The sequence below is a fragment of the Gadus morhua genome, chromosome 9, assembly GCF_902167405.1.
Source record: "Gadus morhua chromosome 9, gadMor3.0, whole genome shotgun sequence".
NCBI classification, from domain to species: Eukaryota; Metazoa; Chordata; class Actinopteri; order Gadiformes; family Gadidae; genus Gadus; species Gadus morhua.
In genome coordinates, this window is record NC_044056.1 from 23,597,874 (window position 1) to 23,625,690 (window position 27,817).

General features: G+C 45.2%; 1 protein-coding gene across 4 annotated transcripts in view; it reads left to right on the top strand.

The window, feature by feature from the left end:
• cpt1ab (carnitine palmitoyltransferase 1Ab (liver)) overlaps positions 1-26,880 on the top strand; it is a 33,216-nt gene extending 6,336 nt beyond the window's left edge. For 3 of the 4 annotated variants that reach the window (XM_030365625.1, XM_030365626.1, XM_030365627.1), the window contains exons 4-19: positions 4,190-4,361; positions 5,265-5,366; positions 5,960-6,097; positions 7,103-7,180; positions 8,298-8,405; positions 9,306-9,393; positions 12,859-13,054; positions 13,256-13,444; positions 13,764-13,869; positions 15,323-15,436; positions 19,596-19,760; positions 20,182-20,313; positions 22,250-22,402; positions 23,497-23,610; positions 24,404-24,496; positions 25,149-26,880. In XM_030365625.1, the coding sequence (XP_030221485.1) occupies positions 4,190-4,361; positions 5,265-5,366; positions 5,960-6,097; positions 7,103-7,180; positions 8,298-8,405; positions 9,306-9,393; positions 12,859-13,054; positions 13,256-13,444; positions 13,764-13,869; positions 15,323-15,436; positions 19,596-19,760; positions 20,182-20,313; positions 22,250-22,402; positions 23,497-23,610; positions 24,404-24,496; positions 25,149-25,235 (2,035 nt within the window). In that variant the 3' untranslated portion in view covers positions 25,236-26,880. Of the gene's footprint in view, positions 1-4,189; positions 4,362-5,264; positions 5,367-5,959; positions 6,098-7,102; positions 7,181-8,297; positions 8,406-9,305; positions 9,394-10,055; positions 10,141-12,858; positions 13,055-13,255; positions 13,445-13,763; positions 13,870-15,322; positions 15,437-19,595; positions 19,761-20,181; positions 20,314-22,249; positions 22,403-23,496; positions 23,611-24,403; positions 24,497-25,148 lie in introns of all 4 variants that reach the window. The other variant, XM_030365628.1, reaches the window with a different exon arrangement.
• Positions 26,881-27,817: the final 937 nt, after the last annotated feature.

The window sequence follows — 27,817 nt, forward strand, 5'->3', positions numbered from 1 at the left end:
TGTGTGTGTGTGTGTGTGTGTGTGTTCAGGACTATATCCCCAAGATGCCAATTGGTGCTGGTATGCTTCAAGTGCTGCCAAAGCTTTGAAGGAGACATATTATGGTGTTTTCCCAACAAGTAAACATAGTATTTGAGTTCTGGAAAACATGTTTTTGAAGCTGTTTGTTGGAAATAGCTTTTATGAAAAAAATATCACCTACCGCTGTTCCCCTCTGTTCCAGTCCCTTCAGAATGCGCTGTTTCTGGTGTCTGTAGCTTTAATGCAAATGAGATGCTGCCCTTTGACCAATGAGCTGTCAGACTGAACCACAGCATGGAGGAGAAGGGATTGTTGCCGTTTGCGGACTCCTGGAGCTCTATTTCATATAATATAATAATAATATTATGTATGGGTATTTATATAATATTATATCCACGGCCAAAAGCTATGTGCACCTCAGATGTTATTATGAATCATAAAGATTGCGTCTGACGTCTCTGGCACTTCCACAACAAGACTGGTAGTGGGGGATATCTCGGTCATGGTTGAGAGAAATTGCGGGAAAGGCACTTTGGCCTTGACTCTCTGAAGTCCATGAATCGCGTGATGGAGGAGAAAGGGATTGTACTCCTGGAGCTGAGCTGCCGGACTTGCCGCCGAGCTCCCCGCGCCGGAGCAACCGGAAAGCTTCTATGGAAAGCCAAGAAGGCCACAATCCGGCCCTAGAATGGCGCGGTAAAAGTGCAAAACTGCACGGAAACCGTACGGATTCCGTGCGGTTTGGCAAGAATTCCGTACGGTTTTGAATGACTAATAGCCGCAGCTATTAGTCATTCACTCCAGCTATTAGTTATTCACTCCGGCTATTAGTTATTCACTCCGGCTATTAGGTATGCAGAACGAGCCCCTCCCTCTTCTTTGCTTGACCACTAAGTTTGAAGGCTGTCTAACCAATCAGTGAAGAGAAATGCCAGACTAAAGTAACGCATTGTCGAGACTAGAACTGCAGTGCCTCCATGTTTCGCCGTAACATAAAGCTGTGTTGTCTTTACTAGTTTCAATACAATGTAATGACCACCACTAGCTAGTGGAAAATACATTTGTGTCTAGTACAGTGTGTTATGGTAGGCTACAATTGTGATGGCAGTGTGCGAAATAGCCGTCAATATTCGGGGGTGTCCACATCCCTCGATTGTTGCGTGTCCCCTGATCTAAATGTTCTCAATATGACATTTCACTATTATATATATATTCCGTTGCGTGGCTGTCCTGGGAGAGCCGTATACGCATTTTAAAAATACCTGTAAAAGCTGTAGCTGAAAGATTCATCCACAAACATCAGAATAGAAAAACACTGGCAGGGACCATTTTAGCGCATAATAACTACTGCTGCCTATGCTTGTGGCAGTAATGCAATTCTGCTGAATTATTTGGAGGACTTATAGCCTACTTGTAGTGAAGTATTTTTAACAGTGCGGAATCTACAGCTGGTCACTTTCACTGGCTAAGCAAAATGAATCCCGAACAGTTGAACCTCTGAATTGATCCTGAAAGCCTATGTCCTAGAATAATTCATTTGTATTCCGTTTTAGGCCATCTCACTAAAGGTAACCTAATAGCCTATTTAAGCTCACCAAGTCCAGTATTCAGAATTCAAAGCATTTATTCACAAATACGTTCTATTTTTTTGACAAGCGGAGCCGACAGTCCTGTGCAAGTATGCAAATTAGCCATGTGCGCCAAACAGAAGATAGACGCAATGTATAGAACTGATTGTTGTGCATTGTGGTGGATATGTAGGCAGGTTAGTTGTGGTTGTTTGTGGTCTTAGTGAAACAGCCTTGCCTTGGAGTTGGAGAAGTTGGAGTGATTGTGTGAATGTGCGAGAGAGAGCGCACCTGCCGTGGTGATGTTTTGCTTGTTGTGGGCTTATATGTGATCAATGATGTATCTGTCTGATCGTATTAGCTGTAGATGGATGGTTAAACAATGTCACAAGATCGGTCATACTGCATTCTCTCATTTGCAAATGCACTGATTGTGTGCCCGTCTCCGATATGCTATATACCTGGCATTTATTCAGTTCATGTTCATGTTATGTAATGTTATGGCCTAGCTGGCTACTGCATATCGAGAACAATCTGGGGATGAGGACATCCCCGAATATTGTCGGGTATTTCGCACACTGCCATCTCAATATATAGCCTAGGCCTAAAAAAAAAATTTGTTTGGTTCCGGTTTCCGACCGACCCTGTCAATTTCTGTGTGACCCAAATTATTTTATGAGCTTTATAAAAAAAAAAAAAAAAAATTGATGCAAACTATAATTACGTTTCGGTACAGCACCTCTTCATTCTGTACAATAGGCCCTAACATATACAAATATATCACTGTACTAGACACAATTTTTCCACTAGCTAATGGTGGTCAATACATTGTAGTGAAACTAGTAAAGACAACACAGCTTTATGTTACAGCGAAACATGGAGGCACTGCAGCTCTGATTGGTTAGACAGCCTTCAAACTTAGTGGTCAAGCAAAGAAGACGGAGGGGCTCGTTCTGCATACCTAATAGCCGGAGTGAATAACTAATAGCCGGAGTGAATGACTAATAGCCGGAGTGAATGACTAATAGCCGCGGCTATTAGTCATTCAAAACCGTACGGAATCCGTATGGAATTCTTGCCAAACCGCAAGGAATCCGTACGGAATCCGTACGGTTTCCGTGCGGTTTTGCACTTTTACCGCACCATTCTAGGGCCGGATTGTGGCCTTCTTGGCTTTCCATAAGCTTCGGCCGCAGTTCAGCTCCCGGAGTACACTGCCGGACTGCCGCCAAAGCTTCAGCGGCGGCCGGATGGCTTCGACGGCGGCCAGACTGCCGTAGAAGCTTCGGCGGCAGTCCGGCGGGGGTAGCTCGGCGGCAGTCCGGCAGCTCAGTTCTGGGAGTACAATCCCTTTCTCCTCCATGTCTCCTCCTCCGGATTGCCGCCAAAGCTTCGGCAGAGAATGGGATTGTACTCCTGGAGCTTAGCTGTGAAGGGCTGCCCCCGAGTTCCCCCCGCTGGGGCTGCTCGTCCGTTGGTCCACAAAATCTTAGCTATGCTCTGATTGGAGGGGAAGTGGGAGGTATATTCAACTGTGCCCCCTTCCTACGTAGGAGGGGGCGCCGAAACTGACTAGCTTGTTTGGTCACTGTAGGCAGGGTACAAGAGACCCAAAACAACACACCAAATCCCAGGAAAAGTGTTGTTTTCATAATATGTCCCCTTTAAGTCATTAGTTCCAAATTTTTTCTGGGTTGCTTGTCAGGCAAAACAGGTCTGGTAACTTGTCTGGAGTATTTTGTTAACTAACAATGAATTCTAAACATAATTCTTATATAATCAACAAAAAAAAAGGAAAAGGCAAATAATTATTTGGAATCCTACTTGCATTAATTGTTTTTTACTAGCAAGTGACACAATATCAATGATTCTCACTATTTTCAATTTAACAAATGATATAAATGCTTTGTGAGGTATATCCCTGCTCCTGCGTTTTCCTGTCCAGGGTTTGATTAGCATTCACTCATGATGTCAGCTGTGCTGAACTACTGTCTTTACTGGGGCCACTGACGGGCCCACGGTCCAAGTGAATAGATCTGCAGAGCTGCTTGGTATGCAACGCCTCGCTTTTCTCCTGTTCTGTGAGCCCGTGCACTTGCTAGGGCTCTGGGTGAGCCAAGCTCTACGCGGTCACATGGCTGGATGCTTACCTTAAATGACTCCAGGGTTATATCTCTATTTAGGAGACAGTCCAATTTAGAATAAGGCCAATAAATCAACGTTTTAGAAAATAGTTCGTTTCAAGTAATTTGATTTGACAAGAGGCATTTCATGAGTGATACTGAGGACTGAGCACTCTATCAACATGTCTGATTAAGCTGTTAACTCAATCACACGTGCACTCCTCCTGTCCCTCCCCCTGTCCCTCCACCTGTCCCTCCCTCTGTCCCTCCCTCTGTCCCTCCCCCTGTCCCACCCTCTGTCCCTCCCCCTGTCCCTCCCTATCTCCATCCTCCTGTCCCTCCCCCTGTCCCTCCCCCTGTCCCTCCCCATGTCCCTCCTCCGGTCCCTCCTACTGGCCTTCCTTATGTCCGTCTTCCTCTACCTCCCTCTGTCCGACCTTCTGTCCCCCTACTGTGCCTCCCTCTGTCCCTCCCCAGCCGGTACCTGTCCTGTAACAACCAGAGGGCGGTGGGGGGCGTGCTGGTGGGCACGGGGCTGTGGGTCAGCATCATCTTCGTCATGAGGAACGTCCTCAAGTGCCTGCTGTCGTGGCATGGCTGGATGTACGTCCAGCACGGTTCTGTGTCCTGGTCCGCCAAACTCTGGATGGTGAACAAACACACTCACACACTCACACACACTTGCGCACACACTATCTCACACTCTCCCTCACACTCCCTCATTCACACACTCTCATTCACACAGTCTCACACTCTCACTCACTCAAACACTCACACACTCTCACTCACACTGACTCACAGACTCTCTCACACACTCTCCCTCTCACTCACTCAATCACTCACTCACTCACTCACTCACTCACTCACTCACTCACTCACTCACTCACTCACTCACTCAAACTCACTAATATTCAGTCACTCACTCACTCACTCACTCACTCACTCACTCACTCACTCACTCACTCACTCACTCACTCACTCACTCACTCACTCACTCACTAATATTCAATCAGTCACTCCCTCACTCACTCTCAGTCAATCAAACACTCTCACTCACACCCAGTCACTTACTCACACACTCACTCACTCAATCACACACTCTCACTCACTCACTCACTCACTCACTCACTCACTCACTCACTCACTCACTCACTCACTCACTCACTCACTCACTCACTCACTCACTCACTCCCACTCCGGGACAGAGTGGGAGGACAGACATGTTCAGGGACATTTCTCCTCCCTAGCCTGATTTCACTTCAGGCGTGTAGTTAAGTCTTAAAATGTTTACTACGTCACACTAAATCTGACAGTGTTAAACAAGGGTTCACCCCCTCATGAACCCTTAGATCCTGTGATTTTAGGTTCAAAGCGGTCTTATGTTGTCCAGGTATCAAAAACAGGGTTAGGGCTTTTAAATATGACTTAATAGCTTAAGCAGGTAGACGTTATGATTAAGTGTTGCTGGCTGGTGTCCATATATTTACATTGCATGTTTGTTAAGCGTATATCAATCCCCGCTGTTTGTGTTGTGATTCCCGTTCTCCTTCAGGTGCTGGTGAAGGTGTTCTCTGGGAGGAAGCCCATGCTGTACAGCTTCCAGAACTCTCTCCCTCGCCTCCCTGTGCCCCCCGTGAAGGACACCTGCAGAAGGGTGTGTGTGTGTGTGTGTGTGTGTGTGTGTGTGTGTGTGTGTGTGTGTGTGTGTGTGTGTGTGTGTGTGTGTGTGTGTGTGTGTGTGTGTGGGGGGGGGGGGGGTGTTAAACAGAAGGAACGCTGCAGAGACCAAATGGATAAGTTAGTCTCGAAGGCTTCCAGAGAGTTGGGTTAATCCTCTGCCCTTCATAATCATCTGAACAGTCCCCCTCTGGGCTTCAGTGATAGAAGCAGACATGAATCAAAGCGGGAGCCAGCCAATCAGTCGTCCCCCTGCCCTTGATTTTACTGTACCTGTTAGATAAGATCATGTGAGGCAGGTGTAAGCATGAGCCACCTTACAACCTGCTAGTCTCAACGGGCTCTGCAGGACCCTAGCATATGAACCCCCCCCCCCCTCCCAAAGCCATCTAAAAATATGTAAACTTTCGCTCCTTCAAGGGAAGGTTAGCCGGGCAAGTTGTGTCCATGGTTACAGTTGAGTCCAGGATGCCTGCAGACTGTGGTCGTCCAGTAATGGTTAATGGTCAGGTTGTTATCAGAGGGGGCTGGTGTACCAGGGGTTGACCGCATGACGTCCGTCTCCTGCAGTACCTGGAGTCCGCCCGGCCCCTCATGGATGATGAGCAGTATGCAAGGATGGAGGGCCTGGCCAAGGACTTCGAGAAGAACCTAGGCCCCAGGCTGCAGTGGTACCTCAAGCTCAAGTCCTGGTGGGCTTCCAACTATGTGAGTCGGGGGACCAGCCCTCTTCTCCACTCTGCCTTTTGTGTCAAATTCACATTTAGTGCTCTTTACTAAACCTCAGGACTAATTATTTCTCACAATTATTTGGTCATCAACAATTTTATATTGATGTTTGATAGACCTAATCAGGTGACTACAATTTTGGATGATTTGTCAGGCCGCGCCATCGTCATATAATATTAAATATATTTTATAATCATATAAAAAACGATATTGTATGATCTATGAATGTAGGCGTCTAGGCTTGGCCTTATGGGCGTAACCGGTATCCACCCAAACACATGATGTCACTCATAGCCTGCTCTACAAATGCAGAGCGTACCTGAGACATGGGTAATGATCCCTGATCACTGCTGATCGCTTCCCGTACATCGGCGGCACCCGTACCGGGCAGAGAGGGCGCCGCTTCTCCTCTGACTCACTACTGAGACACAACTGATATTCTTAGGGAGGAACGCAGGATTGGTTCTAAGCAGCGCAAAGGAGCTATCCTCTATAAGTAACAAGCAGCTTGGGCTGACAGACAGAGCGGCAAGCTCACCGGCATGTTGGCAGAAACCAAAGCCAATAAAAGCGTTGTCTTGAAGGATGGGCTCCTGTCCCTATATATTCCACGCAACACCGTGGGAGATCCCAGCGGGTGGAAGCATATGGGAGACAAGTTCTACAAGTTTACAAGGGGTGACTAAAAATAGGTTTACCGGCATCTACCACCTTGACGGGCTTGTTGGCCAGTGCCAGCTGGACTTGGTCGGGCAACAAACAGTTCCCTAAAAATAAAACAAACTTTGTGGTTGCCCAAAATCCTACGATAATATAATATAAAAAAATTATACTTATTACGAATATTTCACGTTAAATTGAAATAATTACAAACGTTTTAAAAGGAGCAAAAACAACCGGCCAGGTGGGCATGTCACTGTGGTCAGGGAGGAGGAGGAGCTGTGGCAGCCTGTATCTGAAACCTCCTGTGTTTACCGGAACCAGGTCAGTGATTGGTGGGAAGAGTACATCTACCTGAGAGGGCGCGGGCCAATCATGGTCAACAGCAACTACTACGCCATGGTAAGACTCAACACTGCAACCATAATACATTTTATTGCCTTTTTCAAATGTTGATCTTTTTTTCCAAACATTATTGATCCAAGTAGGTAACAACCACAGACATAGATGATTAACATTCGATGACGGCAATAAAACTAGGTGTGCTCTGACACCTGAAACCAAGACGAAAAGCTTCCTTTAGGGTTCAAAACCCCAGGATGGGTTCAACAGGAAGTTGAATCAGTCCTCATTATTCTGATCAGACATGTAGTCCAGCCTACGCTACCTTCATAGCCTCCTTTTATCAGGCACGTCTCTTTGATACGCGTTCAGGACATTGAGAACAGATATTCTTTCCTGAAGAGATTGACTTGTTGAGTAAAATGTTTACAAATGCATCATGGTTAATTTGCATAATCGCTAACTAGCCGAAGCAGATAGCAGCTGATCTGTGAACAGAGCTGTGGTGCATTACCTTCCCTAACCTGATTCTCCAATTCACCCTTGCTATCATCGGACTTGGCATTTTCACGCCAATATAATAGATCTTTAAAGGTTGTATCAGCGATTCTGGTTGCTCTGACTTCCGTTGCGAGATTCCAAATAAACAGAGCCAGCTAGCCCCTCCCTCCCGTGTTTTGAAAATGATCATGGACGCGCAATTTCATGAACGTGCATGACCATGAACGCGCAACACATACGACACTCGAAGGGTCGCATAGCCCAGGCACGAGCGCGAAAACACCACAACACCCACCTGTCTGTGATTGGTTGGAACACTGTTTATTTAGATTTACCATTTGTTTTTGTGTGCGATCTCAGAGCCTAGGCTGCCTAGAGAGACGCTTATTTTGACAGCCTGCTTATGGGACGGGCAGATCATGAGGAAAAAGCAGATGAATGTGATACTTTATGTTTCATTCTGAATCAATGATACAACCTTTAAAGATACGTGTGGAATAGTGACCTGGGTAACGACCGCACAGCATAACTTCTGTCCTTATGTTAGCCAGGAGGAACCAACAGCCTGCTTTTCTCCATGACCTGCTGCTTGCCCACAGTTGGACATCGAGTACAGGGAATGTTTAGGATAATGGTGATGTTTATGAATCAATTAATGCAATTTCATTCTCTGTAGGACTTCCTCTATGTGTTCCCAACGTCGGTGCAAGCCGCCCGGGCCGGCAACGCCATCCACTCCATCATGCTGTATCGGAGGAAACTGGACCGGGCTCAGATTAAACCAGTTAGTACTCCTAGCTCTCTGTCTCACTCTGTCGGTGACTCTGTATCTGTCACACTGTCTCTCTGTCTCTGTGTCTGACTCTGTCTCTCTGTGTCTGACTCCCTCTCTCTGTCTCTCTGTGTCTCTGTCTCTCTGTGTCTCTGTCGTTCTGTGTCGCTGTCGTTCTGTCTTTGTGTCTCTCTGTCTCTGTGTCTTTCTGTCTCTGTGTCTCTGTCTTTCTGTATCTGTGTCTCTCTGTCTCTCCGTCTATTATGCCAATACAGATCTCTGTTTTAGAAGGATACCTTTCTGAAAACAAAATCAATATATCTGAATTGATGGCTTATTCAGAGCGGTATGGGACTTGGTCTAAAGGGGAGATTTAGTATTGTATATATTTGTCTACAGTTGATTACCACAAAGCCCATGCTGGAGGCAGCATGTGGGTCTACGATATGGCCATGATCACTGTAGGATCATGGTTAGGACTATTGTGTTTTGTTCCCAGCAATCTCCTCCCAATGTTTTCAACCGCATGTTGTATTTCGCTCTCAATTGTCGTTCCTCCTCCCCCCCCCCAACATGCATGGCGCTCAAATGCTTGGTTTCTTATGTAACTTGCACACTTAAACGCACCATACATGTGTCTTGAAATAGCCCCAAGCCTCACCCCATCTGTTAACGTTCCTTAGCCCAGACGTCAGCTGAAAACGTCGGTACGTCGTTAAGTGGCATTCGCCTCCGTGGTTGGTAATCCAGCCGGAAGTAGTCAACACCATGATATACATAGCTGCCTCCTCATACACACCCCAGGTAGAGGGGGGGGCTTCTCCTGCTCTTCCAGTGCCTCCACCTTCCCAATAAAGATTGTCTCTGTTCTGCTGTTTTTGTCCCTGCCTCGTGTGTCGGACGCTGCGTTAGATTTACTTGCTGGCCAACAAGGTGCCCCTGTGTTCTGCTCAGTGGGAGCGCATGTTTAACACCACCCGCGTGCCCGGGGCCGAGACAGGTAAGACGGGAGGGCACACCTGACACGCTGAACCCTGACCCAAGCCCCCGAACGTAGCGCCATCGTCATGTGCAACCCATGTGAAACCCTTGACCCCCTCCTGTGCTCCTATGTAACCCGGTACCGCCCTGATCCGCTCTCTCTGATTGGCCTGCCTCCGTTTCCCCAAAGGGAAACCCCTCAAGCTACTTTCCTTTTTACCCGAGCATCAAATCGGCTCTGTTTTGAAGGGCTAAGTTCCAGGGTTGTGGTACTGGTTGTCATGGAGGCGGTAGGTCATTGGTTTCTGCCACCGCTCACCCCTCCTCCGCCGGAAGGACGGCCGCTCGGCCCCCCTCCCGCTACGAGGACCGCTTTCAATCCAACCATCCTCCTTCTGGTCTTGCTCATCTGTCCCATGGCTTTCTGACCCCTAGCTGTCTGTCCCAAGGCGTCTGACCCCTAGGTTTCTGAACTCTAGGGGTCTGTCCCCTAGGTGTCTGCCCCTAGGGGTCAGTGCCCTAGGTGTCTGACCCCTAGGTTTCTGACCCCTAGGTGTCTGTCCGTAGGTGGCTGTCCCTAGATGTTTTTCCATGCGTGTTCTGGGCTACTTGCAGGGTTTTCATTTACCTTTTGTTTTGTTTTATCATCTCTCTGTTTGACTCTCCCCATTTGCTTTTCAGCTCATGCTCCTAAACACTATCCCCATGTGCTCATCCCAATACGAGCGTATGTTCAACACCAGTCGTGTTCCCGGTGTAGACACAGGTAGAGTCCTAGTGGCACCGCCTCTCCCACACCGCCTCTGCATGCCCAGCCTCCCTCCGTCCGGACCAATCCCATGTATGAGATTATGCATGTGACCTGGCCCACGGGCGTGGCCGGTCCTGATTTGCATGTGAGGTTAAACCGCCTCAAGTCCTAAAATGAGAAGAAAGAGCAACTTATAGGTTTGAATCCCCGCTTATTTCATATCTATGTATTATGTAGCCCAGTGGTTTTCAAACTGTGGGGCGCGCCAGAGTTCTTCAGGGGGGGCACGACGTGAGAAAAAAATAAACCCGAAAAAAAAACCTGAAAGTCGATGATTCAAATCATCAGTCGTACTTCAACTGTAGAAGTAACATAACTAAATCAATTTTCAACCGTATACCTTCGTGCAAACACACTTGTATCTTCAATAATATCTAAACAGAATTTCAATATCATTTAAAATTTCTTCAGAATCACAGTTTCAGTTTCATACCGCTTTGTTTTCAGCTGTTTTCATTGAAGACGTCTGCCATTCTGATACACATACTTCTAGACATCGTAACTCATTCCTTTTTCAACCGTTTACCATCGTCCAAACCATTAAACAAATCTACACACTTGTATCTTCAATACTATCGAAACGGAATTTTGATAGCATTTATACTTTTTTCAGAATCACAGTTTTAGCTTCAAACTGACATCGTTTTCGGTTCCTTATAATAATTTAGGTCACCATAGCAGCGCCGGTAAACAAACCCCGCCGAATAGTCGAATCTCCGGACTGAAAAGGCAGATCTGATTCGACTCAGAAAATTCAGAGTCGGGGACAGCCCTAGAAAATAATATTGCTGGCTAACTTTAGCAAAATGAAAAAAAAAAAAATGTTTCAAATGTTTTAAAATTATGATCAGAGATGTTTCAAATGTGTAAAATAATTAAAATAGCTTTCAAAACGCAGGTATTTAGAACTTTTCAGCTGAATGTTTTTCTCTGAGGGGGGGCTCACTCTCTCACACTTTGAAAACCCCTGATACCCCCGGTAGCCAATGGATGGTCTGGTCAAGCACGTTCCATTAAAAGTCCTGCTTAGGCCAAATAGGAAGAAATTGTTATAAATGTAGGAATGGATTTGCTACATCTGTTCCCCTCATGTATTAACCGGAGACGCCAGCCTGCAAGTTGTGCTTTTACGTTGTTTTGAGGTATATAAACAAAAACATTTAAAAAAAGATGAAACATTATAGCCTTTTTAATTATTTAGCAAAGGTTTTATAAAGTGCTTAACAGGAATCAAACAGATGTTACACTACTTGACATAATTAATAATAGTTTTATGGTGTTATTTATATTATATGGCATGGTAGTTTAAAGACCTTGATGGTATCTTGGGTCAATTAATAATTGGTGACTGAGTTATCAATTTATTGCATGTAGAAAACTTCTACCTACTAAACGGTGACCGCTGAGCTGAGCCACAAGAAGATACTTTATGTGGAAAGTCCTGAACTCTTGATCATTATCTCCATTTATTGGCCGTCAACAAAATATACAAATTATCACAGCCATTGAGAACAGATTCAACTCTGACTACGTCAATGTTTAAAGTAAATTGCGACACCATTGGATTGTATATTGGACTTGGAAGAAAGGGCTCTTTCCACCATGTCAGGCCTGTTGTGTAAAGGCTATTCCTCCAGAGGTCATGAATTCTGATCTACATCAAATTCTTCACAACCTAGAAGGAGGTGTGGGCTGTAAGTTGCTGCACCGTAGCTCGAACACTGAGGAGGCCCCTGTCCAGAGCTTCAGTGCTGCAGTGCGTTCCCTATGTGCTCAGCATGGAGGTACCACGCACCCGAGAGCCACAACCAGCTCGGAGGAGCCTGTTCTTTGATTATTGGTAACAGGCATACAAATATATTCAAACAATATATATACCAACCATATTGTGTCAGGGAAAATAAAATGACATTAATAGAAAACAAAGGAAATGGAATAGTTTGCGTTTTAAATATATAACAAGTTAACTTGACATGGTGTCAGTTACGCTGCAACTGTCATTCATGGCCAACAGAATTGAGGCCCGCCTAGTTCCTAGAGAGGCAGGTTCCCCGCCCAGCCTTGTTCTGGGGCAGAAGCCCACATTTGTCCTGGATATGGGGCGTAACGGTGCTCCGGGGAAAGCAGGGGACTAACATAGACTCCGCCTTCTGGCTCCTCTGCTTGTTTGAAATCTGAGCATCACCCCAGAGCAGAATGCTTATTTACGATATGACGCTCAAAATAACGTTTGAGTTTGATTGCTGATGCTCATCAAACGAACAGACGTGCCTCACCATAACTCACACGGTCATCAACCGCCCATCTCCTCCTCCCTCCATCTTCAGCTCCCCCCCACACGATGTACGTCTCGTAGATGTGTAGTCGTGTAATGGTGTATCATGTGTTGGATACACTTGGTATAGTGCTACTCAATTCCATACTATCATATTTGGGTGTAGAGGTGGTAATGGTAAAATTACCACACGATGAAATTCAATAAAAGCTACCAAACATATTTTGTCAAGCACAGTACATTACTCTTACATAACCTTCTCACCCATACCCAACTGTGTGTGTGTGTGTGTGTGTGTGAGAGAGAGTGAGAGAGATACTGCTATAAACCATGTTAACGTCTTCCTTCCACATCCCTGTCTTTTCCCTGTATTTGTTGCTGGGCTGGTTGCGTTTCAGACGTCCTGCAGCACGTGAACGACAGTAAACACATCGCTGTGTTCCACCGCGGCCGCTTCTACAAGGTGTGGGTCTTCTACGACGGACGACTGCTGTTGCCCCGGGAGATTGAGCAGCAGATGGACAGGATCCTGAACGACCAATCGGAGCCTGCCCCAGGAGAGGCGTTCCTGGCTGCACTGACTGCAGGAGCGAGGTAGTAGACTCCTGGCTCCTCCCCCTCTTTCAGTCTCCTCCCCCTATAGGCTCCACCCTCCACAAGTTCCTCCCCCTTCTTCATCATCCCCGTCATCCAGCTGCAGATCCAAATATCTCTGTTAGGTTTATAATGTACATATCAGGACAGGCCTTTGTACAATATGCACCCTGTTGTCTCAACCCTCCGTCCTTCCCCCAGAACCCCCTGGGCCAACGCCCGGGTCACCTACTTCAGCCGGGGGAAGAACAAGCAGTCGCTGGACGCCATCGAGAAGGCGGCCTTCTTCGTGACGTTGGACGACACGCAGCAGCGGTACGACGCCGGCAGCCCCGTGGCCTCCCTGACCAGCTACGCCAAGTCCCTGCTGCACGGCCAGTGCTTCGACCGGTACGCCCTCCTGCTTCTGTCCATCTGTCCTGCTTCTCAACGTCCTTTGGTTTGCCCTTCTGTGAGGTCAACACAGATGGTTTGGTATTTGATATTATTGCTTCTTCCTGTGTTTAAGGGGGTTTGATAAGTCTTCTTCCTATTGTGTTCCAGGGGGTTTGATAAGTCTTCTTCCTAATGTGTTCCAGCGGGTTTGATACGATTTCTTCTTATTGTGTTCCAGGTGGTTGAATAAGTCTCCTTCTTGTGTTCCAGGTGGTTGAATAAGTCTCCTTCTTGTGTTCCAGGGGGTTTGATAAGTCTCCTTCTTGTGTTCCAGGTGGTTTGATAAGTCCTTCAACCTGATCATCTTCAAGAACGGCACCATGGGTCTGAACGCAGAGCACTCCTGGGCTGATGCTCCCATCATCGGACATCTTTGGGAGGTCTGGACATAAACTCCTTATCTAGTTCACTCATCGGGCCCTATTTTAACGGTCTGAAACGCAAGTGAGAAGCGCCAAGCGCAAGTAGCTTTGTGGGCGGTTCTACGGCGATGTCGCTAGTTTACCGGCGCGAAAAATATCTAAAAAGGGTTGGTCTGAAGTAGCCTAATTACCCGTAGGTGTGGTTTAGGCGTAATGTGCAATAAACCAATGAGAGTGCCAGCTCCCATCCCCTTTAAGAGTCATGAGCCACGCATTTGAATCTGACAAGTTGATATTTTGACTGCGTCTGCAGTCTCCGATGAGACAGATGCACATGAATTTCAAACTTCCAATGGCTCAGTTTATGGCCAAATAATATGGCCTAATTCACACATGGAATAAGGTTTTCTTCAACAACTTCAGAAATACTTCAGAGTCCCCAAATAAATTTCCGTATTTATATATGTACACGCGCGCAAGCATTCATTCGTTCTTTTTAACACTCACTCGCAGTAAAACAATGTTTTCTCACAATCAAATCAATCAATCCTAAAAGTCATGGGCATGTACACGATGTCTGTGTCAAGAAAATATGTGTTTGCTGTACGGTGTTTGCAGATGCATTGATTTAAAAGTACAACTTATTACCGCTGCATCAGCTGTTCTTTCCCAAATAATTTACCAAGAATGTGTGGCTAGGTAGATGAAAAAAGCAAAGTGTATGCGCGAGGTGCTCAAGCAACATTATGCATACGCCAAAATAGCATCTGAACAACGCGCCCTAAACCAGGTATTTCCTGGTTTGTGGCGCAAGTGGTTTCTGAAACTGCAAGATAGCGCAAGGGAAAGTTCGCGCCAGAACACGCCTCCTCCTTTCGCCGAGCCGCCCCTTGGGGCGCAAGATCATTCCCTAATTTACCGACGCGTGGCGCAGGAGGGAAAAGAACACTCTGCACCAGTTGCATACTAGCAACGACACATGCGCCAGTGATTAAGTCAATTGCGCCGGATGCAAGATAGGGCCCATCTTCTCCCGACTACACCTTCTCCCCAGGCTTGACAAGGAGCTACTTGGGCAGTCATTGAAACCTTTGCTCCGACTTTCCTACCCAAGCTTAGCCTGGGAACTAGACAAATTTGTTCCGACCTTTACGTCTGGCCCCCCTCAAGCTCAGACAGATTCACAGAAGACCTGGCCCAGATTTGGCCAATCACGGCACGCTTTTGCAGGCTGTGTCAGGTTAACCAAAGCCATTACCCTTTTTAACCCTGTTATTCAATTATGCGTTATTTTCAATTGAATTATTTAATGTAATTTAGCATACACTCTTATGAATGAAGTTGAAGTTCATGCTTATTTTTATTTTGCAGTGGAGCTAGGCCGTTGGAAGGATCTTTCAGTACGTTTGTTAACCACGTGAATTTGAGTGCCCCTGGTTATGTTTCAAACCCTTCTAAATCTCTGTTACAGCATGTTCTCTCCAGTGATCCCAAGATGAGCTACACAGAGGAGGGCCACTGCTGTGGGGAGCCCCACCCTAACCTGCCGGGGCCACAGAGAATGCAGTGGGATATTCCTGCTGAGGTAAGACCCCTGATCACGGCATCCAAGCAGCACGGCAGGTGGCAACAGCCAGCGCCTTGAACCACTGGTTGCAGTGGGAACTAGCCTGGTCGATCCTTGAATGGGAGTAATTTGGGTGGCTGTAGAGGTGTTGGAGGGCCAGTAGGGGGCGCTCATCCCTTTTGCCTTACATATCACCCCCATGCGCCAGCATGGAGCCGGGGAAAAGCACCTTCTCCCAGAGAAAACAAGGTCCTGCCTCCCTCCCGTTGGTCACTAATGAAGGCCCTCCCCGTTAGAGTAGGGTGTTAACCCAGGTGTCCTGCCTCCCGGTGGTCACGAAAGAAGGAGCTCCCCGATAGAGTAGGGTGCAAACTGGCTGCTGCTCCTCACCTTGGTTGGTTCTACCGCCCAACGGGGGAAAAACTGTAATATCTCCTCTCACTACATTTAAGATCCCATATCATGCTTTTTTAGGGTTACTAATTGCACTTTTGGGTACTACTAGAATAAAGTTGCATGCATGTATCAATGTTAGAAATACTCCTTATTAATCTCACACTGTTAATTTTTTGCAAAACCAATTTCAGCATCTTTCCAAAACATTTTGTTTTGTATCATGTCACTTTAAGGCCCCCCTCCCGAGTAGCCCAGTCTGCTGTGATTGGTCAGCTTGCCCACTCTTATGCAATTGGTTGACCGCGCGTGTGTCGGAGAAGTTGTTAACATTGCGGGTAGCCTGCACTCCAGCCCCGCCCACTGCACATTCTGACTCTGAAGTCACAGTTTGAGCGCAAACAAGCTGTTTCACGCACTAATTGCAGTAGGGCCGAGATCGTTTATTGGCCTGTGGCATGTGCCACCGCGACCACTGACATACCATGGCATATGCCGTTCTGAAACGGTAACTGCCGTTCTGAAACGGTAACTGCCGTTCTGAAACGGTAACTGCCGTTCTGAAACGGTAACTACCGTTCTGAAACGGTAATGCCATGGCATATGCCTTTCTGGAACGGTAACTACCGTTCTGAAACGGTAACTGCCGTTCAGGTGGAACGGTAACTGCAGTTCCCAACAATGGTATGTGACACCAGCATAACTCCTCCGTATAATTTCAAGACAGGTATTGCCATAAATGTAAAGGTATATATATTTGGTATTTATTGACACAATATCACAACATAACGCCGTAAATAAAGGGATTTACACGGCACATTTTCTTTAATAGGTCCATGCATTTTCCACGTATCCTGCATTAATGGAGTCATTTTGTAGTTTTAATAGCTTTATAACTACTATGTGTAAAGAGTTCACCGTTCAAAGCGAGATGTTTATTGCGGTTGCAATCGTAGTTTCCGGTTAGTGCACCAGAGCCAGGTCCTAGGCCTAGGTTCCTATCATTTAACCCTGATCCAGTGTCATAAACCTTTCTATATCGACATGATCCAGTGTCATAAACCTTTCTATATCGACATGATCCAGTGGTATCATGGCATACAGGCCAAAAGTTTTTCCGCTGGCAAGCCAATTATGTTAATCGGAAGTTCCATTTCCTCCTGGAACCACAGTTTTTCCGCTGGCATGCCACTCATGTAAAATGGTATTACCAGTTTCTACTGGCACCTACCGTTTTTCCGCTGGCATGCCACTCATGGAAAATGGTATTACCAGTTTCTACTGGCACCTACCGTTTTTCCGCTGGCATGCCACTCATGGAAAATGGTAATTACCAGTTTCTACTGGCACCTACCGTTTTTCCGCAGGCATGCCACTCATGGAAAATGGTAATTACCAGTTTCTACTGGAACCTACCGTTTGCCAGTAGATATTCCTTTCCTGTGGTATTTGCCCGTTCATACACACATACCACTCATGATTCACAGCTACACAATCATTCTTATAAAAACGGTAGGTGTCAGTAGAAACTGGTAATTACCATTTTCCATGAGTGGCATGCCAGAGGAAAAACGGTAGGTGCCAGTAGAAACTGGTAATTACCATTTTCCATGAGTGGCATGCCAGCGGAAAAACGGTAGGTGTCAGTAGAAACTGGTAATACCATTTTACATAAGTGGCATGCCAGTGGAAAAACGGTAGGTGCCAGTAGAAACTGGTAATTACCATTTTCCATGAGTGGCATGCCAGCGGAAAAACGGTAGGTGCCAGTAGAAACTGGTAATACCATTTTACATGAGTGGCATGCCAGCGGAAAAACTGTGGTTCCAGTAGGAAATGGAACTTCCGATTAACATAATTGGCTTGCCAGCGGAAAAACTTTTGGCCTGTATGCCATGATACCACTGGATCATGTCGATATAGAAAGGTTTATGACACTGGATCAGGGTTAAATGATAGGAACCTATAGGCCTACTTAAATTATTTGGTTAAACACCAATAAGAACAAATGCAAAACTTAATATTTGGCCTATTGAATAGTTATGAGCTGAAGCAGTCATACAGTAGGCTTTATTATAGGCTACGCTACTAGAACATCTTGATAAAACACGAGTGGAAAAATGGATGACTGTCTAGCCATAGCCTACAGTGCCACCCCTATAGGGACCTGGCTCTGGTGCACTAACCGGAAACTACGATCGCAACCGCAATAAACATCTCGCTTTGAACGGTGAACTCTTTACACATAGTAGTTATAAAGCTATTAAAACTACAAAATGACTCCATTAATGCAGGATACGTGGAAAATGCATGGACCTATTAAAGAAAATGCGCCGACGTTGGCTCAGCCTGGCTCCGCCTCTTCAGCTACGTAGCTAAGATCGCTGCCGTGGAGCACGAAAGGTGTACATCAATCCACACTCATCGGTTTGACCGTTTTGAGTATACCATCCGGGTCCTTTCACTACACTTCCTTTCGCCCTGATCTTAATTGCAACGCACTACGTACTCAAACTATATAAAAAATAAGTCATACTAAAATAAAGTATAATGACTGCGGATAGTATGGATATTGGAACAAAGCAATAGACTATAGCTCTATGGCCACCTAGAAGGCTAGGCTATAACTACCGTCACCGGAGCAAGTCCGGCTGTTTTCAAAAGCATCTGTCATTACAAAAGCAACAACAAACAGATCGGAAATATCATTACAACAGCACGGACGAGAGAAACGTGTAAATCCCTTTATTTACGGCGTTATGTTGTGATATTGTGTCAATAAATACCAAGTATATATACCTTTACATTTATGGCAATACCTGTCTTGAAATTATACGGAGGAGTTATGCTGGTGTCACATACCATTGTTGGGAACTGCAGTTACCGTTCCACCTGAAAGGTGGAACGGTAACGGTGTGCCGTTCTGGAACGGTGGCATATGCCGTTCCAGAACGGCATATGCCATGGTATGTCAGTGGTCGCGGTGGCACATGCCACAGGCCATTGAACGATCTCGGCGTCTCTCACTAATTGAGGGGCCTTCTGGGTGGGCTTGAATACTCCCCATGGCTCAGATTTAGATTTTTCTAGTTTAGCAGACGTAAAACATGTATACAAACGTCATATAACAATCTGAAGCAAAGAGAAAAGTGATGTCTAACTTCATTGACTTATTATTCAAATAACTGACTTTAATGACTGAGCTGCTGTAGTGGTAGTCCTAAGCTGCCCCCTTCTGGCAGCGTGACTGCACAGAGAAATGAATGATTGGCTCCTTGGGATATATTTTATACATTTTATATTTATATCAGGAGGGATTGTGGGATCCTAATTTTGGGGGGGGGTGCTCAGCCCCTAATGTCAAGGTGACGCACATGCAGATATTAGTTTGTTAGATATTTATTAAAATCTCTTTTCAATATTCAAAAGCTTAAGGTAGAAGGCTGGGTTACATTTAGTCTGATACGTATATGTAAGGGGCTAGATGTCCGAGAAGGTTTCAGATCAACCCTCAGTTGAGGTAACGGTAGTCATCATCAGAATGGACAAATATGAGATGAAATCGTTGGTTAGTTTTGTAGTTGGGACATTCAAATATTGGAATATTCCGGTAGCACTTTGACAGCTGCTGTCCAGTGGGAGGATACGCAAGACAATCACCCCCTAGCCATTAGGGGGCTAATGGTTTAAGAATGCTTTTAATAATGAACATATTTTTCATTTTATGTGTGCGTGTGTTTGTGTGTACTTGAGTCTAAACACTACTTGGTGATGTGTGTCCCAGTGTCAGGAGGTGATTCAGAGCTCTCTGTCCGTTGCCCGGACGCTGGCTGAGGACGTGGACTCTCACATCATCCCCTTTAGTGACTTTGGGAAGGGCCTGATCAAGAAGTGCCGCACCAGCCCCGACGCCTTCATCCAGATCGCCCTGCAGCTGGCTCACTTCAGGGTACGTCTGGCCCCTCCACCGAGGACTCCTAGATACTGGGAACACCATGAAACTGCTTGTTCATGGTATTTATAAGTACAATGAAGACCAACCAGTCGTGATCTGGCATCAGGAGTTGAATATGGATGACTGTGTTGCTGTTGACCAACTCTGCCCGGGTATCTACCTCACAGTAAAGTGTTACTGTTAACTAACTCTGCCTGGGTATCTTACTGTTAACTAACTCTGCCTGGGTATCTTACTGTTAACTAACTCTGCCTGGGTTTCTTACTGTTAACTAACTCTGCCTGGGTATCTTACTGTTAACTAACTCTTCCTGGATATCTTACTGTTAACTAACTCTGCCTGGGTAACTTACTGTTAACTAACTCTGCCTGGGTATCTTCCTGCTAACTAACTCTGCCCGCGTTTCACCCCACAGGACAAAGGGAAATTCTGCCTGACCTACGAGGCGTCCATGACCCGTCTGTTCCGTGAGGGCCGCACCGAGACGGTTCGCTCATGCACCAACGAGACGTGCGCCTTCGTCCGCGCCATGCTCCGCGACGAGACGGTGAGGAAGGACACCTAGGGTTCAACTGAAGGGCCGCTACCTCCCTTAAGGGATCCCTATAGTATGTCACCTTTTGCACACAAAAGATCCCAGAAAGGTTTGACTCTTTTTGGAGTTGATGTTGCAGACCGTGATTGGTCCCATCCCTCATATGAATCAGGTCTCTCCTATTGAGAAACAGCCAGGCAGGATAGTTCATCTCACCATCTCACCTTACAGAATGTTGCCATCTAGTGGCCAAGCCCGCTGGTTGATCAGAAAAATGTTCTTATATCATACTGTGGACATTTTGATTCATCGTTTTGTCCTTCATGAAGTAAAAAAAATGAATCATCTGGTGCTTATTGTCTTTCCCATGTTTAGGCTTATGCCTCCATCCTGTCATTAATACTAGCAAATTCCAGCTATAACTAGCAAATACTTATTCTACCTAACGTGTCTTCTAGCTAATAAATACGTGGATTACATATTCACACAGTAGATGAATAACATATTCATCTTGTGTGTTGTGACAAATGGATTAGAGTATATTGATTACTGTCTTGTTGTAATGAGTAACGTTACGTGTTAGTTTTGAAATTGAAGTAATCAGTTATTATAAAAAAATCGAATATGCTATCCTTTCATTTTTAATTCACTGAGGCATTCACACTTTTTCTCCTCTCCTACTTCCTGTTGCGTACTGTGCGTGTGTTGCTCAGCTAGACAGATGCTTAACACTAGTGTTACCTGACATGATGACTATAGTAAGACTGTGTCTGAACTAGAGGTCTGCATTGGGATTGGGTCCCGCCGGGTCCCGCGGGACCCAACCCAAATCTCGCGGGAGCGGGCGGTTTGAACTTTGCTGCGGGCGGGAACGGGCGGGTAAAACAAAACACTGCGGGTTCAGGTCTAACTTAGAAAAGAGACAATATCCTCAATCACTGCGTGATTATATAAAGGTAGAAAAATAAATAAAATAGGCCTACAGAAGAGGAGAATAGAATATGAAACAGCCCTTATTGAATTGAAAAATGAAAACAACGAAATAGGAGCGCTAGACCAGTGCGTCAAAAGACACGCAGCCCATGAGTCTCTTTTTAATAGCCTATATAATTACGTGTTTTCTCCTGCGGGACAGGAGAAGACACAAAATCAATGCATCTCTATTATTGTGCGGGCATAAATTCTCAGAGTTTTGCAGGTGCGGGCGGGAGTGGACATGCACATTGCGGGAGCGGGCGGGAGTGTAACACACACGTTGCGGGCGCGGGCGGTAATGGTCAGAAAATCAGCGGGAGCGGGCAGGAGCGGGATGAAGAAAACAGTCCCGCGCAGGTCTCTAGTCTGAACTGCACTTTGCCTCCTGCCTGTTATTTCACCGTTTGACAAACATCCAGTGGAATAGATTTAAAGAAACGTTCTCCATATGCCGCAGTATTCACTCCCCTTTGTATTCAAGGAATGTTGAAGAAGCTTGAAAAGATGGAGAGAATTGTATACTCAGGGCAGAGTTGGACATTGAATATATCAATGTCAGTCAAACGGTTCTTAAAAGACAGATTTTGAATTTGTTAATCCGCCTGGAATATTAATTATATACAGGTAGGTGAGTGGTGTTGAACACTTGTATCAAGTGACATGCACAAGGGGGTTTCATTTTTGGTAATGCTATAGTACTCTATTTAGTTATTTTTATCCGTAGGCAACATAATGCGACACTGTAGGTAATACAGCTGATACTAACTCTATCTAAGGTCTAAAAGCTCATGTAACTCATATAATACTACTGCTGCCTAATCCTTTCTTCAACAAATACTTCCTCAAGCATATCCAATATCTACCTTATCCTTCTATCAAATAAAAAATCGATCAAATACTTTGACTAATTAAATACTTCCTGTCAAACCCCTGTGCTATCTAACGCGTTCCATGTGAACCTCATGTTCCTCAGAGAGAGGAGTGTCTGAAGCTACTGAAGGATGCAGCAGAGAAGCACCAGAGCTTGTACCGCCTGGCCATGACCGGGATGGGCATCGACCGCCACCTCTTCTGCCTCTACGTGGTGTCCAAGTACCTCGGGGAGGAGTCCGCCTTCCTGAAGGAGGTGAGCTGGGGGGCTGAAAACTGCCACGGAACCCAAAATCATTGGGATAACCATATGACGTTACAAGTGTTCTTGCCAGTTCAGCGTGGAGCTTCGTCTAGGCAGCGATTGATAATGTCAGAGAGAGGTTTGAGGTTATCCCAACGCATCGTACAACGACACAATGTGTGGCACATTTCATTATTTAATTTTTTATGTAATTGATTAAATCTGACATATAGCAGTTATGGGTATGAAGGATAATTATAGTAATAATTATATAGAACTATCACAGTATAAAGTCTGTGATTTGTCAGGGCTACGTCGTCATGACCAGTATTAGTGGCACCCCCAGGTGGTCAGATGTCCTACTTAGACACATGATGGGTACAGATTTATTTAAAGTGGAGACCAACCCGAAACTGAATTGAATGGGCGATTACAGTCAACAGCCCTGAATGTGTTTTTGTGAGGTGGGGTGAGGGGTTCTCCTTTTTGAATATGACGTGTACGTCACAACGTGACACAGCCATAACCTCCTCCATTTTGAAAGCATAGGAGTGTTGGATGTGTGTCATTATGTCGGTAGCAATGGTCCTTCAGTCATTGTTTAGTTTGTGAAGTGATGTGTCAGTATGGGGATACAGTGTTGTGTTCGAAACTATGACTAGCGATTTCTCATGCGAGTGGCAAAACAAAGTTTTCATTAGCAATTAGGTTATGGTATATTTACGTTGATTAAGTATTTGATAACAATACAGCTCTCGAGTCGTCTCGATGTGAGTATCACCAACAAAACATCCAATGACGCCATCTTGTAATGTGTCACACGTTGCATTGCTCTGATTGGTTGTTGGTCTATCCAAATGCAACCAGAGGCATTCTGGCCCTTTGGAAACCTAAAATTAAGCGAGGATAAAATGAGGATCCAGGCTAATATTCATTAGCGAATTGGTCTGGAGATGTCAGGTTACAATACATCTCGTGTGTGTGTGTGTGTGTGTGTGTGTGTGTGTGTGTGTGTGTGTGTGTGTGTGTGTGTGTGTGTGTGTGTGTGTGTGTGTGTGTGTGTGTGTGTGTGTGTGTGTGTGTGTGTGTGTGTTTTTCACCTCCAGGTGCTGTCCGAGCCATGGAGGCTGTCCACCAGCCAGACCCCCCTGCAGCAGGTGGAACTGTTCGACCTCGTCAGACACCCGGAGTACGTGTCTTCTGGGGGAGGATTCGGCCCAGTAAGTAGCTCTGTACACTTAGACACGTAGTACTACATAGTAGGGCTGCACGATCATTGCCAAAATGATTATCACGATTATTTTGATCAATATTGATATCACGATTATTTACCACGAGTATTCATTGAAAAAAAAATCTTTCGAATTTATCCCACCCCCTAGTGGTAGGAGCCACACACTGTGCTCAGCGCCAAATTGCCTCGCCCCCCCCCCCCCCCCCCCCCCCCTTTTCAGGCTTTGCGCCGCTGTGTGCAGGATGGACTCACGCAGTCGCAGACAGGTGTACAGGGAGCGCTTGGTTTGCTTTGCAGCAGAGGTAGAGCGTATACTGCATGGGCGGGGCTCGTTTCTTTTTTGTTTTTCTTTTTTTTGCGGATGCATTATTTAAAAAAAAATATCGCGAAGATATCGCGAGAACACTAAGTGTCATCGTGGGACGCCAATATCGTCATCGCGATAAAAAATCGATATATTGTGCAGCCCTGCTACATAGTACTACTCAATGTAAATATTTACAGGCCAGTCTCTGCCTCTCCAATATGGTTGTGTCTTTCAAGTAGGATCTAAAGGTCAATACAGTGTCAATGTATACATGTCTGTTATACCACTCAATAGATTGTTATCTGTGTATTTCATTACCATCTACTCTCTGAATGCGTTTTACTTGTTTTAATAGTGATTGGCTTTCCCTGAACCCTATAGTAGGAAGGTTGGTTGACCTCATTGTCCATTATGTTAAAGTTGACAAAACTGTCTGACGCTTCTTTCCCACCTGTCTGTCTGCACTTGTTAGGTGGCTGACGATGGCTATGGTGTGTCTTACATCATTGTTGGTGAGAACCTCATCAACTTCCACATCTCCAGCAAGCACTCCAGCCCAGAAACTGTAAGTGGGCCGGCTTTTGTTGGGTTTGAATTAGGGATGCACCGAAATGAAAATTCTTGCCCGAAACCGAATATACTGAAACAGTTGGCCGAAAGCCGAAACCGAATACCGAATGTGTCTTTTACTGTTTTTTCATTCATTTTGCTTTAATTTTTCACCATTGCATAAATCAAACAATTAAATGTCCTTTATAAACTTTTTTGTCTTGCTTTTCAATAAAAAAAAACAATTACAAATTTGGTACAAAATATTTATTCAATACTGAACGTTTTCTAACATTCCAGCAGACCTTATAGGAAAAATTTAAGAACAATGTGCCTTTTTGCTCCTACGGCCGAAAACGAACATTATGTTTTGGGCCATTTTCGGCCGAACATGTTCGGTGGCCGAATATTCGGTGCATCCCTAGTTGGAATCTTGTTTTTTGCCTTTTTCAGCCAATTATTTTATTTATTTTATCCACTTGTTGTGTTCATTGTACTGGAAAATTCCCAATATATAAGTGTGTGTGTGTGTGTGTGTGTGTGTGTGTGTGTGTGTGTGTGTGTGTGTGTGTGTGTGTGTGTGTGTGTGTGTGTGTGTGTGTGTGTGTGTGTGTGTGTGTGTGTGTGTGTGTGTGTGTGTGTCCATCTACTCTCTCGCTCTCGTCTAGGACTCCCACCGTTTTGGAGGCAACATCAGACAGGCCATGTTGGACATTCTGGCTCTCTTCCAACTGGATAAGAAGTCCAACAAGTGATTTCCCACCAAGTGAATCAAATCAGAAAGTTTTGTAAATGCAGATTATCCATGACACTTATACAGAGAGAGGAAAAATAAGAAATTGCAGTAGGATTTTATTTCTAATCGATGTTGAAAGAATTGTGGGAACATTTTTTCTTTCACATGTTTTGGGTTCTATTTTGATAGATTATTGATTATTTTGTGATTGGTTTTGTGTGTGTGTGTGTGTGTATGCGCGAGTGTGCGCTCGTGAACGTCAACACGGTTCTAGTGGACTGCTTGTGCAGGGAGCGTCTGTGTCCCTGCTGGCCTGTCTGCACGGTGCCTTACAGAGCCACTCAAGAACACGATCAGTAGGAAGAGAGGGTTCTGCAGCGTAAAGACCCAGTCTGCATCACCAGGAGTCGTCCGTACGTTTATAGGAGGTTAAGTTGGTGCAATAGTTCCGGTGGCCCCCTGTAGATGGATGCCCGTCCAGCGCTGGTGTTGAAGGTTTTGTCTCATTGTTTCGGCTGTCCTCTCCTCGATCACTCCTGTTGTTTAGGGATCGGGATAAAAGGCCTCCATAGTTCAATCTCAACAGCAAATTCAGTTGAGGAACAATATCTCCTCCATTGCCTTTCTGACGATTGTATGTAACACTTTTGTTTCTTCTTTGGTAGCTGCTAGCATTGTGTGGCGTCATCGGATCAAGTCTGTTCTGTTTTTGATTCATAATTTTCATGCTCAGGTTTTTATTCACTTGGCCTAGTATTCTCACCGAGCCCTGGTTGTAGCAGTGCACGACCATTACCCACGTCCGCATGTACATTAAGCAGACCTAGTGGTCCGGCTCACGTTGCTCTTCTCTGTCCGGGGGCAGAAGGGTGGGGGGGCAGGCATTTATAGGGTAGAGTGATGTTTTCCCACGTTGGGTCAAACACGGGCTGGTGGCTTTTTGTTCTCATTTGCACACGGTGGGTGGTGAGTTCAGCAGAGGGTTCATGTGCCCTGGGTTAGGCCCCTCACTAGCAGCGGCCCATGATCTCAGAGTGAACCCCCACTGCCACACCTTGCCCCCACCCTCCTCCCCCAGATTCGGCGTTCAGCTGGCGTCACGCTTCGACCCGTCTCAGCCCAGCACGCGACCCGTGTTGGACCTGCGGTGAATGAAAACACTTCTGGGACAGCGTTGTGGTGTTGTAGTAGTCGCCTGGGTTACCATGTTGCCGTCTAGCATCGTTGTTGTGCTGCGGTGAAGATGTAAATACAGAGGAACGACAGTCAAGATGTACTTTGGGTACGGGTGGCAATGCAAACCTATTTCCTGTTCATGTTTATTTATTTATTATCAATGTTTGGCTTTTTTCTCCCGCCCTGCAAGTCATTTAGTCCGGATTTATTTACTGTCCAGTTAAGGATGAGCACTAAGTTAATATTTGATGTTTGCCGAAATGACTAAGGACAAAATGTTTTATGATTCCTTTTTAACAGAGCAGAGGTTTTGTTGATGCAGACCTAGAAAATGTGGTGTAGCCTGCGTTCTGTAGACCTGGTTATAAAACCTGCTGCATGATGTCACAGAGGGAGCTGTAAGTTGGTTTCAAACTTTGTGTCAAAAATACGAGCAGCGGATATACCAAAACAAGTTTTAACACAATAAAAGTGAATGTAAACAACTATCACCTGGTCAATATCTTTTGTATTCATGTGTGCATGTGGGTGAATTCTCTTTTTCCCATGCCATTCAAGCCCTTTGAATCTTGAAAGATATGACAGGCATTCCCCCAAAAAACTGTAACCCAAAACAAACTATCTTTTAGAAAAACAATAATACACTATTATTAAACCAATATTCACAAGCAGCGCAGAGGTGCCTGCTTTCTATTGCAGAGGCTTCGACACACGTCAAATCAGGGCAGGCAATCTGAAATGTTATACATGAAAGTTATCCTTACAATTTATCAGTTTAATTACTATTAATCTTATGGACATTTACAGCCATTATTACTATTATAAGTACTACCTATACTGTCTATTGTCATGTGAGGACTTTGTGTGAATTTTTCTGAAAGTTAAAAGTTATTGAATTCATACAATTATCCTTTGTTGCAACGTTCTTATAATGTAGAGGTTATCATTTATACAGTATGACTGACTGAATAGGGTTTATCTTTTCCCATTTGACTGTACTGTTAGGTTGGCATTACAATCATGTTGGAGCCTAACTGCTGATTTACAAAAGTCCATAAACTAAACCGAGAGAATATCGCTGAATATCATGAATGTTGGAATATGTAGATATCTCTGTTAATTGGAAGTTCTTTTAATGATGATGAACACTATGTTTGCATTATCTTGAATATATCTTCTCCCCATTGCTTGAGGCGTGGGTAGGACCAGTAAGCCGTCCAAATGCCTCATGGTGAATGCCTAATCCGTAGAATGAACCATATCCATGAGAAACGATTGGGAATACGAGGGAACGGATTAACAAAACCATGCACACGGATTTACACATCGAGTGTTTTTGTTCAACTATGTGACCCCAGTATTTGTTTTACAATTAACAGAAATATCCACATTTTACAACATTTATGTACACAGTGATATTCCCTA